Source organism: Ipomoea nil, unplaced genomic scaffold (assembly GCF_001879475.1).
Source record: "Ipomoea nil cultivar Tokyo-kokei standard unplaced genomic scaffold, Asagao_1.1 scaffold1043, whole genome shotgun sequence".
In the NCBI taxonomy this organism is placed as follows: Eukaryota; Viridiplantae; Streptophyta; class Magnoliopsida; order Solanales; family Convolvulaceae; genus Ipomoea; species Ipomoea nil.
In genome coordinates this window covers 5,264,887-5,278,740 of record NW_017617471.1, presented here as the reverse complement: position 1 = coordinate 5,278,740, position 13,854 = coordinate 5,264,887, and the positions used below count along the sequence as shown (strand labels likewise).

Here is a 13,854-nt window from a genome sequence, read left to right as displayed (position 1 = left end):
GTCCCTTCGGCTGTCGATTTGGTCCCCGAAAACAATTATTTTTAGTTGATTTAGTCCCTCCGGCCATCGACGTAAGACGGCCTGAGGGACTAAATTGACTACAAATAATTGTTTTCGGGGACCAAATCGATGAATAAGCAATTGAGGGGCTACATTGACAGTTTACTAATAATTGAGGGACCAAATTGTTCATTAACTCTTTATTTTAACATACTTGTTGATGATCTTATCAAAATATATATAAAACCTACCAATTTGACTTTTTATTTGTGTCTCTCAAGAATATATAACTATTGGTAAATGAGTTAGGCATGTAACATGTTTCACAGTTCAAATGAAGATACTATATATATAAATTATATTCCTGCTTGGCATAGTAAAAAAATACGAACTGTAAAATTATTTGAATTGATTGAAATAAAAGATCGTTAATGACTTAATGTCTATCCATAATAAAATCAAATTAAATGCCATTTGCAATTTATTTATACATTTTCCTCTTATCATTATCTTCACAATATTTTCTTATACATTAAGGCAAGTAAAGTGTCTAATACCTTGTTTAATTGACAAAAAAAGTTTTAAAATTAATTAAAATGCTTGATCTAAAAGGTTATAGGTTCAAACATCGATTTTAGTTTTGATTGTTTTAAAGTTGTTATTAATGATTATTTGTTGTAATTGGAATTATTAAATCATTTATCGTGTATTTCACTGGTACACGCACAACTTATAAAAATTAAAACTAGTTTCTATATTTGTATTTGTGAATAAGAAATTTACCACGTAATATAGTTTTTACCCTCAAATGTTATATTATTCTCCAACATACAAATTGGCTCGTCAAAAATCAAAATAGGTGCCCACATGGACACCTCAATTAGTATTCAAGTGGTAGATTGTGGACAATAATGTAAATCGAGACTTCACAATTACAGTGTGAAAGTTACAGACAATGTGGTGGGCTCTTTATAGACAGTTGGGAACTAAGCACGGGTCTTTTCACCTAAAAACAACTAAGTCATTGTGATTTACTCATTATCATCTTATCGAACCAATGGAGGCCCTTGGAGCATGAGATTTCGTCTTTTGTGGGCAAAAATCAAAATGTGTTACATGGATGTATAAATCTCCATTATTTCATCATAAGTAGTCATTATTCACCATGAATAAACTCATTATATTCTCCATACAAAGACACGAGGCACCCTCTTCCTCGTTCTCCATTAACGGATCAGATCATGCTCTTAGCTTATAACATAAGCGAAGGTACACTCAAGCTCAACATTTTATCAGGTTTTCAATCTACAGTAAAATATTATTTCACCAAAAACTCTACAAAACATACAATATAGTTTAACTTGAAATTATCAAAAAACACGTAACTTTCAACTTTACTATTTTCACCTAAAATAAATTTTGTATTCATTTATTTCCCATCACATATTCATCATTTATTTATATATCAGTATTGAATTTATATTGGGTCAACTTCACTAAACCCAAAAAGCATTTAAGAGAGAGAGAGAGAGAGGAAGAGGTTTGATTTGTTTGGTACCATGTTGTAGTATTTAAAACAGTATTATTAGTAGCGATAACGTGATGGGAATCAACAGCTACTCTTGCAAGTTGGAAGGGGCTTTTTCTTGTGAAGAGACCAATTAGCTGACGCTTCACCATAGATAAACAAATAAATATATTTATTTTTTTTGGGAAAAAAATAACAGTAATAATAATTGTGCAAGTTGCAAGTCCTTTGTTTAATAGGTACGAAAAGTAGGGCATGGAGATATGCACAGCAACTGCAACTGCAACTGCAACTTGCAACTTGCTGCTGCCCAATCTCACCTTCTCTTGTTGGCTTCTGGATTTAATATATATTATATTTTTGTATGGCTACGACAGAGAAGATGGGACAATTTCTAGTGCAATTTGGATGTGAAGTGGGAACAACTACTACTACTACATATCCACCGTATGTATAATGTATCTTCCATAAATTTTATAATTTGGTGTACCACATCGTCACATATGCATAATTGTGCTACTTATGATTAATAGGATCTTTATTTTTAAATATTTGATTAATGGTGAAGTCTGTATTCTACTATCCAAAGGTGTGCACAATGTGAAATTCGCCTTATAATTTTAGCCGAAAAGTCCACAAAGTAAACCAGCTTAGGAATTAATAATAATAATAATAATAATAATAATAATAATAATAATAATAATATATTATTATTATTATTATTATTAAAAATTGTACTTTTTGTCCCTAATTTATAGGATAATTTTAGATTTTGTTTCTATTTATTGATCGTGCTCACTTTTCTTCTCCAATCTAACTTGAGTTGTAAATTTCACATCTAATAATGTTTTGTTAGTAATAAAGGGATAGAAATTTGTAGCGTCAATTACAATTTAGCTAGGGACAAGAAGTGAGTACAATTAATAATTATGGACGAATTCTATAATTACTCTATAACTTAGGGACAAAATTTGTAATTTTTTCTAATAATATAATAATAAGAAGAGGATGAGAAAACATATGCACGCTATGTTTGAGTTGTAGGATATGAGGTCATGATTAATTAGTCGAGATTTTATGATTTAGCCCTCAAGTTATTGATTGTTATATGATTTGTAAAGTGGATCTAAATTTAGATGTGACAAAATAGCCATGTTTAATTTTTTATTTTTTTTAGAAGAGACACGCATCTTCAAGTAATATATGTTAGGGTGCATGGCGATTACCAAGAATTATATTGTCAAACCACTTCATTTTTTTTCACAACTACCATAGAACAAATCTCCTGTCTTACGAAGGATTTTATTTTCCTCATATGTGAGGAATTCATTTTTCAAAGGAAAATGAAATTCATGAACCAAACACCAAAAAATAACATTTGCCTCTACTTAAAAAAAATAATTTTCATTCAAAAACTTTAATCTCAACACTCAATTATCCCATACCCATGAATATAGCTAATATCAATCTCTTATATTTATTGATAACTGAAAAGTATATTGACTTATCAACACTACTCCAATAGCAAACGACGAATTGATATCTTGTTTCTCATCTCATCTCTTCTCTAGTTCAGTTGGAGTAGCAATAGATAGCTTTAATTGTGAGTTAAAAGTTCATTAAATGAATTTTGGTTATAGGGGCGTTTATTAACATCCTAGCCTGATTGACTTTCGACCACTACGTAACAACACATACTATATGTACGATGATACTTTTCCGTTGTTGCACGTTTTCTAATCGTCTCAACATATTAATACTTACCTAGCTGCATATATACTGCATGGTCCACCACCCCCTCCTCCCCTTTAACACTTAAATTGTTCTCAAGAACTAGAAGAGATAAAGGGCTAAATTTTCATGACTTCTAATCAGTCAAGGTCTCTCAATAATCCATGCTACTCTCATAAATAGGATTTGAAACTCATATCACTTCTAAATTATAATCGGGCTTCTTAGTGGGTTTTGAAATCCCACATTATCGTTGAAAGAAGATTTTAATGTGATAAGTGGAATCAACTAAATCTTATTTTATGATATTCTCCTTGTACAGTTGTGAAAAGAGATTGTACTACCCTTTTTCATCTGGTCCAACATAGATGATATTAATTATCCTTATCAATATTATGATAGGATTGGTGCTAGCTTTACCAAATTATTTAGATTTTATGTTGAGTATAATAAATGAGTACTGGACTAAAATATAAATTGTTAAATTATATTCTATTATGTGAAACACTTTTCTCTGCACGACATTGATGCTAGGACCAAGCTAGTTAGTAAGATATTTACGGAGTATTTAATTAGTTTAAGCCTCGACAACTGCATCCAATAATCTATAGCTAGCTAGCTATATCTAGTAAGATATTTTGTTTACAAAGCGTTTGATTGGGAGAGGAAATTACAAGAAAAAGAATTATAATTTGATAAAAAAGAATGAGATGAAAATAAAATAAAAATTAAAATTAAATTGTTTGATAAGGAGAATTAGAGGAATTGAATTATTGAAAATGGAAAGAGAATAAGTGATACAAAAACTAATACAAAGAGAAATACTATTAATACAAATCCATGCTAGTCATTATTAAACCCGATTGGATTGTAGTTAATGGAATAAAAGTTTCATGCTATATATATATAGTATAGGTGTCAAATAAGAAAAATACTTCATGAACTTTCAAAAATTTACTCTCAATTTTTTACTTTTATTTGTGTTCAAATTTGATTAAAGGAAAAGAAAAAAAAAAAGAATAGATAAATATCATGACCCCTATTAAATTGAGCAATCAAAGCATGTTAAATCATAAAGAGTAGAAAATGAAATTAGGAATTGAAAGTACATGTAGAATTACTCGTCAAATAAACTCTCAAATAATAATAATAGTATAATTGAACGCCTCAAAAAAAAAAAAAATCCATACAAACATCACATGTGGACAAAAATGTAATTGACTCATTTATCAGGAATCCAACCTAGGATTAAGTTACCATAAACTTACTTAGCGTTCATATGTTGTTAACCTGGAAAAGAGTTAATTACCAAAATGGTCCATTGACTATAGTGAAATTATCAATTTGGTCTTTGACTATTTTTTGATCAATTAAGTCCCTCAATTTTAAAAATCTTAACCAATTTGGTCCTTTGTTTGTTTGACCGTTAGTCAACCGTTAACTTGGGACCAAATTGGTAATTTGATATAGTCAAGGGACCATTTTGGTAATTAACTTTAAGGGTGGGCAATTCAGTTCAATTTTCTCGAACCGAACCGTACCAAACTAGTTAGATTCGGTAATATACCGAATAACCGAACAGTAATAGATTCTTGTATACCGAACGGTTCGGTAAAAACTCGAACCGAACTGATTTGTTCGGTAAAAACCGAACCAAACTGAATACCGTTTGAACTTTGGATTGCTATTTTGTAATATATTAGACTTTGGATATGGACTATGTAAACACCATAACACATAATATAGAACTTGTGATAACAAACCATAAAGAAATCAAATAAAACATTTACAAGAGATACCCGTGAGAATATGAGCTGAACATCAGAGCAAGCAGTAAGGGACTTGGATTTACTTTATTTATTTATTTATTTATTTATTTATTTATTATTATTATTATTATTATTATTATTATTATATTTTTTAAAAAAATCAAACGGTATTCGGTTCAATTCAATTTTTTACCGAACAATTCGGATCGGTTCGGATCGATTTTTTATCGAACCGTTCGGTATACAAGAATCCAATACCGTTCAGTTGTTCGGTATATTACCGAACCAAATTAGTTCGGTTCGGTTTGGTACGGTTCAGTTCGAGAAAACTAAACCAAATTGCTCACCCCTAAAGTTAATTACCAAAATGGTCCCTTGACTATAGCGAAATTACCAATTTGGTTCCAAGTTAACGGTTGACTAACGGTCAAACAAACGGAGGACCAAATTGGTTAAGATTTTTAAAGTTGAGGGACTTAATTAGTTAAAAAAATAGTCAAGGACCAAATTGGTAATTTCGTTATAGTTAAGGGATCATTTCGGTAATTAACTCACATGGAAAATGAGTCGATTGTATTTTTGTTTTAATTTTTTTTGTGTGCCTACTTTTAATCTTTTTTTTTTTTTTTTTTGAAGCAAAAGGAAAGACATTCATTCAATATTCAATAACTCGACAATACAATCAGGGGGATTACCATCCCATACACCTGGACCAGCCATAGAACCGGTCGCCCTAGCTAACACGTGAGCTACACGATTCGCTGATCTCTTAACATGAGAAACACAAACATTCCCCATGTCATTAGCAATTGAACGACATTGCTTTACAATTAAACCTACGTAAGAATGATCAAATTTGCAAGAATTGAAAGCATTGCAGAAATTTAAACAGTCTGATTCAAGCACGATGTTGTTGTGATTTTGGTCTTTAAGCCAAGAATGAGCCTCCTTAGCTGCCAAAGCCTCCGCCACAAAGGGATCCACAACACCCCCTAAGCGACCGCTTTTGGCTGTAACAAACCGCCCGACATGGTCTCGGACGACTGCTCCAAAACCAGCTACATCTCCAAATACAGCGGCATCAATATTGCATTTGACGGAATTGGAAGGTGGTGGTGTCCATTGAACAATCACTACCGAGCAGCAGGTGTTACGCAAAGATGTCGCATAGACCTCCTTCCGCATAGCTTGTAAATTCTGCACCTGAAGTTGAGCAGCCGTTACATTTGGCGTTTTCGCATTCCACACAACCTCGTTACGGGTCTGCCACACCACCCAGAAGATAGCTGCCATCCTTACCGCCAACTCTGCCGTATTGGTACTTTGCATGGATTCCATGAAGCCGAGTAGTCGCCTCCCTTGTAGCACATCCGCAATAGCCCAGATACTCGATGCGAAGGCGCAAACACAGAAGAGATGTTCGACTGTTTCAGCATCGATCCCACATAGGGGGCATCCTCCTCCGATCCACACTCTTTTCCTTCTCAAGTTATCCCGGACAGGCAAAATGTCCCGAGCGCACCTCCATTAAAAAAAAAAAAAAAAAAAAAAAAAAAAAAAAAAAAAAAACACCCAATTTGAGGAGACTCATCAATCGCACTATACTAACTAATTTGAAGGCTTATTGAACGCTTAGCTTATCGCTATACTCTACCTAAATGAAATGATACATGATAAAGACATCAAAAAAAGAATGAAAGTTTAAAAAGTCAACTTCAACTAGATGAAAAAGTGAGAACTTTTTGTTTCATTCAACATCCCTATTATTGTGAGATTAATTTTCTAAGCAAACACTTCACAAGAGTTCAACCTCAAACCTTATGGTTCATTATCAATTACTTACCAAATGCCCCAAGCTGCTATATTAAATTGATTAGAAACTTTGTTTAACTAAATAAGCCAAATTTTTAAACTAAAGTTGATAGCCCATATATACATGTATGTATTATGTATATAACTCAAAACATGAGCCCATATATGTTATTACCTGAAGCCCAAAACATGAGCCTATATATGAAGGCAAATTATTGTATGGATCACGATCCAAAACGATGATGGTGTTTGGTAAATGGTTGTTAGCTGATAGCTGTTAATTGATTGAGTTAATAGATTTAATTAGTTGATAGCATTAGTTGATTGTACAAAAACGTTTGGTAAATTAGTTGACTAAATGACTTTCTCAAAAAGTTAATTGAAAAGGTTATTTTGAGTAGCTTTTTGAATTTTAGCATTTTGAAATATTAAATTGTTACAAAAAGTTTTTTTTTTTTTTTATAACTACAAAAAGCTAATTAGTCAAGCACTCATATTGATTGTTTAATCAAGTCAAATAGCTAATAGTGGTCAAATAAGTCAAAATTGGTGGATAGGGCTAACTGTTTTAAAAGGGCCGATATCAATTTGATGTTAAAAAAAAACTTCCTTGCTCTGCGTATGTGCTAGAATAATAAACATTCTTGAGTAAGATAATGTATTTGTTTCTTGTTATGCTGTTTGCTCTAAATAGTGATGAACTGACGGCTGTCTTCTTAATTCTTATCATAGGCCAGAGAGAAAGAAGTGAAGAAACTCAAGGCTGCCCACAAAGGAGAAGCAGCTAAAATTCAGGTAAACTCGATCCATCTTTCCATCCATTTGTTACTATTTTGGTTCCTACATATATCAAGTGGTGCACTGCCTGCCCCTGTCCTTTCTGTCAATGTTGAAGAGAATTACAGTGTTGAAGTTTCATATTATTGCCAGATTATATTCTTTGACTCTCGTAATTTTCATTTAAGGCACAACAAGCAGCCAATGCTTCCAAGACATCTAAAATGGCATCCCACTCTGCAACTCTGCAGTAGTTTCTTCTTGATATTTTTAAAAATTTATTTACACAGGCTCTTCTACTTTCATCAATTTGACCACCAAAGCATATTGTTAGTTGATCCATATAATTTTGGCAGGCAACACGATAACCTATCGAAGATCATGAGTGCCTCGGGATATAAACACAAAGTTCCTCCTAATGTTCACGACGACAATATGTCTAAGCTCACTGCCCTTTTGCAGGAACTGCAAGTATTTGAAGAGAATATTGGGCGTCGGAAAAACCAAATTGCAATAAACGCCTAAATTTTTACAGAACATTTGCTAATGTTTATAGTACCATACATTTCTTTAAAGCTTTTACATGTATCTAGAAATGCTATAGGAATGAAATTGATCTCAGATACTTTGTCCAACTTTAATTTCTTCAAAATTAGTCCCATGTTACATTGTAATACCATATAGTAACAGCCAAGATACTAACTCCCACCTCCAAAAGTTAGTTCATGAGTGGGATTATGGTATTATATTATTGCCCACTCCATCTCAAACCGCTAGCTTTGCTCTGGATTCTTTTCGGTTTCCTTTGAACCTTATCGAGTAATTTTCTTCCAGGTAACTCTTTCTCTATGCACCAGTGCAGTCTCTCAACAAGAGTATCAAATAATAATACAACACTTAAGCTAAGATCCTAATAATTCTACCGCAGAAATTAGACAATCAATGTATATATTACTCTATATGGCTCATACTCTAGACTCTTCTCAATACCGGGTGGGACAGTATTCACATTGTATCCACATAAAGCTTAGTTTTTTTAATGATACTATGAGAAACATACAACAAGACAGTTTTACAAAGCGTATTACATAATATATTATCAAATTATTATACTCTAAATCGGAGATTGATTCAACATGAAGTAGATAAATTCCATGCAAACAATATAAAGAAGCTAATAAGTAAAGAAGAATCAGCGCTTAAAATAATAATAACCTACTTTATGAGCAGTTGGAGAAGTTTTAGTAAACTACTAATCAAGGAAATATAATGTTAATTAATGGAGTCAAAAAGGATATCTTCACGTCAACGCCAATAATAACATGGAGGTGTCAACCACCCCCAACCCCCAAAACCTAATCCCTCAAATCAAGTTTCTCACCTGTTATCCATTATACACCAATATACTAAACATACATAATAATACAACTAAGCCACGATACATTTCTTCTTTCCCAAAACACCCCCAGCTCCTAGCTAGTAGCTACCATATATGTTTGTAATATATATGAGAATGATATTTTAGTGATCCATCATATTTTAGAGATATATGACATTAATGACATGCAAATAACTGAATAACAATCATTAATGTTAAAATAGTAAAGTCAATTTGTAAAGTTACTTGTCCCGTCTTAAATAAGGTCTTGAATTTGAATCTTGTGAATGGAGTAGCAGGAATTGGAAAGCTCTCTATATAGGGTTTGAGTATGATGATATAACCAGTTGCTTGTTGATCACGAATAATATAGATTTGTCCTAGGACACACCCATCATCTTCAGATTATATAGTTGTATTAGCAACTTGCTTATCAATTGTCTAAACTATTAGGTTATAGTAAATGTTAGTTTCTTTTAGAGTTAATACTCAATTTAGTCCTCGATGACTATAGTGATTTTTCTCGTTTTAATCATAAATTTCTTTTTGTGCTTAATTGGGTCTTGGACTTGGATAATTTTATCTAATTGAGTCTTCTGTTAAACTTTGCATCTGTTAGATAAAATTACCGAAATTGATGACTCAATTAAGCACAAAAAGATATTTAAGACTAAATCGAGAAAAATCATTATAATCAAGCATTAAAGTGGGTATTAACTCCTTTTTTGTTATTATCCTTCATAGAATGCAAGAGGGGTATTTTGGTAAATTCAGAGGAACGGAATAACTTGAAGCAAGATCATATCATATCGATCACTGTTGCTTTCATTGAACAACTCCACTCCACTACTCCTTCCAGACGTCCCAGTTTCATCATAACAAACCAAGAAACTTCGATTCGATCCAACAACCGTTACAGCTACAACCTGGAAACCATTATTGAATCGTTCGTTAACTTACATAAAATCTTCATAGGATAAGATAGCCATGACAACAATATTAATGAATAGTAATAACCCGGCGGCCTCATCATCATTGAGAAGCAGCTGCATGGCCAAAGCTCACCAATTGCTTTCACCATCGCCCACTACTCCAGCTGCGACACTATGGGACATCAGGTGCTCCTTCCACTCCCTCACAGCCCTCCTCGTCGCCCTTCTCGTCCTCGGAGCCGTTTTTCTCACCGGAGAGACCGAGAACTTCTTGTTCAACGCCGAGGGTAGTACCATCCAGCGCCGCCGAGAAAGCGTTATGGACGACGCGCCGCCGCCATCGCCATCGTCTTCCAAGTGTGATCTGTTTTCTGGGAAATGGGTATACGACAACACGTCGTACCCTTTGTACAAGGAACAAGAATGCACCTTCATGTCCGACCAATTGGCCTGCCAGAAGTTCGGAAGAAAAGATTTGGACTACCAACATTGGAGGTGGCAACCTAATCAATGCGATCTTCCAAGGTTTAACTTTCATTATATTCTTAGCTTCTTGGAGGTTTTTTTTTTTTTTTTTTTTTTTTCCCACCATAATGGGATTATTTTTTCATTTTGTTCCATGCACTACTGGAAATTATGGAATTTCCGACCACCGAAAGTCTTAAATCAAGTTGAAACCAAAAAATGATTGGAAATAGCAACAAAGGTTTTTCCGGATACCAAAAGTGGGTCGGAACAAGGCTTTCGACAGATCACTTTCAGGTGGTCGGAAATTTCATAATTTCCAGTAGTGATTATTAATTACAGTAATTAATATGAATATTGAAGGTAGTATTGTTGTTTTTGTGTATAGTGTATTGAGCTTGGGTGGAATGTTTTGATGTTGGTAATATTATTAAGCTAGGTTCAACGCCACAGCATTGCTGCAGAAACTAAGGAACAAGAGGCTTGTTTTTGTTGGGGATTCTTTGAATAGAGGGCAGTGGGTTTCCGTGGTCTGCCTTGTTGATTCTGCCATTCCACCTTCCTCCAAATCCATGCACTATAAGTACAATGCCTCCTTGATCATTTTCAAGGCCAAAGTAAGTCCAATCCAACAATAATAAGTTTAATTTATTATCCAATGGATTACTATTATATTAGTGTTATAAATAATATTGATGGTGGACAATATTTGTAACGGACATATTTAATGATCATTATGTAGACCATTTATCATTCCTTTTTATTGTGTACCATTGATCTGTTTTTTTTGTTTAATACGTGGTCAAATAATGTCCAAGGGGGAGTGTTATAAATAATATTGATGGTGGACAATATTTGTAACGGACATATTTAATGATCATTATGTAGACCATTTATCATTCCTTTTTATTGTGTACCATTGATCTGTTTTTTTTGTTTAATACGTGGTCAAATAATGTCCAAGGGGGAGTGTTATAAATAATATTGATGGTGGACAATATTTGTAACGGACATATTTAATGATCATTATGTAGACCATTTATCATTCCTTTTTATTGTGTACCATTGGATTATGTATGTGTAGATGAATGAAAGAGATCCTGACCTTTCCCTTTCCACTCTCTGTTTTTTTTTTTTGTTTAATAATTAGATGTTAAATATTGGGTGTATATATGTAGGAATTTAATGCAACAATTGAATTTTATTGGGCACCATTACTGGTGGAATCGAATTCCGACGATCCGGTGCACCACCGGCTGCCGGAGAGAATAGTGAGAGCCAACGCAATCGAAAAGCACGGCAGCCGGTGGACTGATGCCGATTATCTAGTCTTCAACACTTACCTTTGGTGGAGACGACCCCATATCAAAGTCTTGTAAGTAACTCAACTACTAAAATATTTTAATTTTTTGAGTGAGATAAATAAACCTAGGCTGTATATAGTTGATTAGTTAGGTTTTTCATAATTAATCAGTTCAAACCATTTTGTGATCTTAACTGATAAAAGACTCCAATGATATAAATTAGCCTAAATTGTTTATATAACTAGCTAGTTCAAACCAAGAAAATTATTTCTATTGAAAGTCGAACTTTGAAACTTTACGATTACCGAGTAAAAAGTCTAACTAATTTAACTGGAATTGTATCTAACGGAACTAAAATATTTTGTTACATAAAAATGTGAAATATTATATTTGATGTGGGTTGCATGCAGGTGGGGTTCATTTGACGATGTAAGGAGCGACGGAATCTACAAAGAAGTAGAAATGGTCCGCAGCTATGAGATGGCCTTGAAAACATGGTCCGACTGGCTCGAAATCCACATCAATCGTTCCAAAACCCAATTGTTTTTCATAAGCATGTCCCCCATCCATGAAAGGTACCAACTTAATCAGATACCACTTTCAATATGGGATAAACACTTATCCTAACAAATGATATCAGAGTCAATTCACAAAAACAAAATTATGTAATTAAGACTAGTAGATATTGAGAGGACAAATTAAAGATTAGTGAAAAACCGAGTTCAGCACCTTGTTTTTAAAAAATGTAATAATATATAAGAAAATAAAGTTGCGTCATCAGCTATATATATCTTTAAGCTTAAGGATATAAGAGCTTGATGCTAACATTAAATTTAGAATATAATACATATACATGCATGCAGGGCGGAAGAATGGGGGAAAGAGGTAGGGGAGAGTTGCTACGGGGAGACGGAGGCAATAAAGAAAGAAGGATACCAGGGGAACGGGTCGGATCCAAAGATGATGAAAGTGGTGGAAGCCGCCATTGATGAACTGAAAGGGAGAGGTGTAAACGTGGGATTCATAAACATAACGCAGCTATCAGAGTACAGAAAAGAAGGGCACCCTTCAATATATAAGAAGCAATGGGAGCCATTGACGGCGGAGCAAATAGCAAACCCCAAAGCCCACGCAGATTGCATCCATTGGTGCCTTCCTGGAGTTCCTGATGTCTGGAATCAACTCCTCTATGCTCACATTTTCAATTACGTCTAACATTTTTGTTTTTTTAAGGCTATTTGATTTGGCAATTGTATATAAGTGATCATCTCACAATTGCTACTACCCTAATTTGTGCCTGACTTATTTGTGATCCTAAATAATTAAGAGATCACATGTTCAATCACCACTTTTGTCAAATATATCAAAAAGAAAGTTTTTATTTTATTTTATTTTATTTTATTTTATTTTACTTCTTTCACAACCACTGCCAGCTGTGATCCTAATTGGTAAAGAACTAGGTACAAGAAAGTAAATTATATCAGTCTAAGTTGCCATCACGGATAGCTCAATTCGTTCTTGAGTAACAAATTGTAAGCAATGACACATGATCGAGCACTGCCAACCACAATGTAAAATTCACACCCAATAATGTAGTGGGCTCATTGTAGGGACCATACACTGGTCTTCTTATATAATGGACCATTAAATTGCCGTAATTTTAGCTTTTTGTTTAATGTGAGGAGTATGATAATAATTTGAAGTGGTTGATAAAAAAAATGATTATGGAGTGGTCAACATATCAACCTAATGCAATACCAGCACAGAGCCCACTGTTCACTTATTCATCATAAGTCATACTGTATTTGAAATCGATCAACCACTCCACAGTCCATAGTCTATAACAATTGATTTTAGCTGTGGGTATTAAATGATTTTAATATTGCTCTTATTCAATTTTTTTTTAATTATATTTTGTTGAATTAAAGCAAAATTAAACTTTTTTTTTTTTGTTTTTTATAAGTTTGTACACTTAAATTAGACGTTAGACGTACTTTTAATAAGTAAAAGGCAATAAAAAAGATTAGCAAAAGTAGCCACAGATTCAACATTCCAACTCTTATGTGTTTGTGTTCTTGTTCATTTTTTCTTCTTTATTTTATTTCTTTATTAAATTGTGATAGTCCACGTTTTTCAATTTCTGTCAGATTATATCATA

At 33.3% G+C, this 13,854-nt stretch overlaps 1 protein-coding gene across 1 annotated transcript; it reads left to right on the top strand.

Annotated features, from left to right (window-relative positions):
* Positions 1-9,839: 9,839 nt before the first annotated feature.
* Positions 9,840-13,082, top strand: LOC109181045 (protein trichome birefringence-like 34). Its single transcript, XM_019330800.1, has 5 exons — positions 9,840-10,452; positions 10,832-11,009; positions 11,571-11,767; positions 12,107-12,271; positions 12,560-13,082. The coding sequence occupies exons 1-5, from the start codon at positions 9,983-9,985 to the stop codon at positions 12,909-12,911; spliced, it is 1,362 nt and encodes a 453-aa protein (XP_019186345.1). The 5' UTR covers positions 9,840-9,982; the 3' UTR covers positions 12,912-13,082.
* The last annotated feature ends 772 nt before the right edge of the window (positions 13,083-13,854 follow it).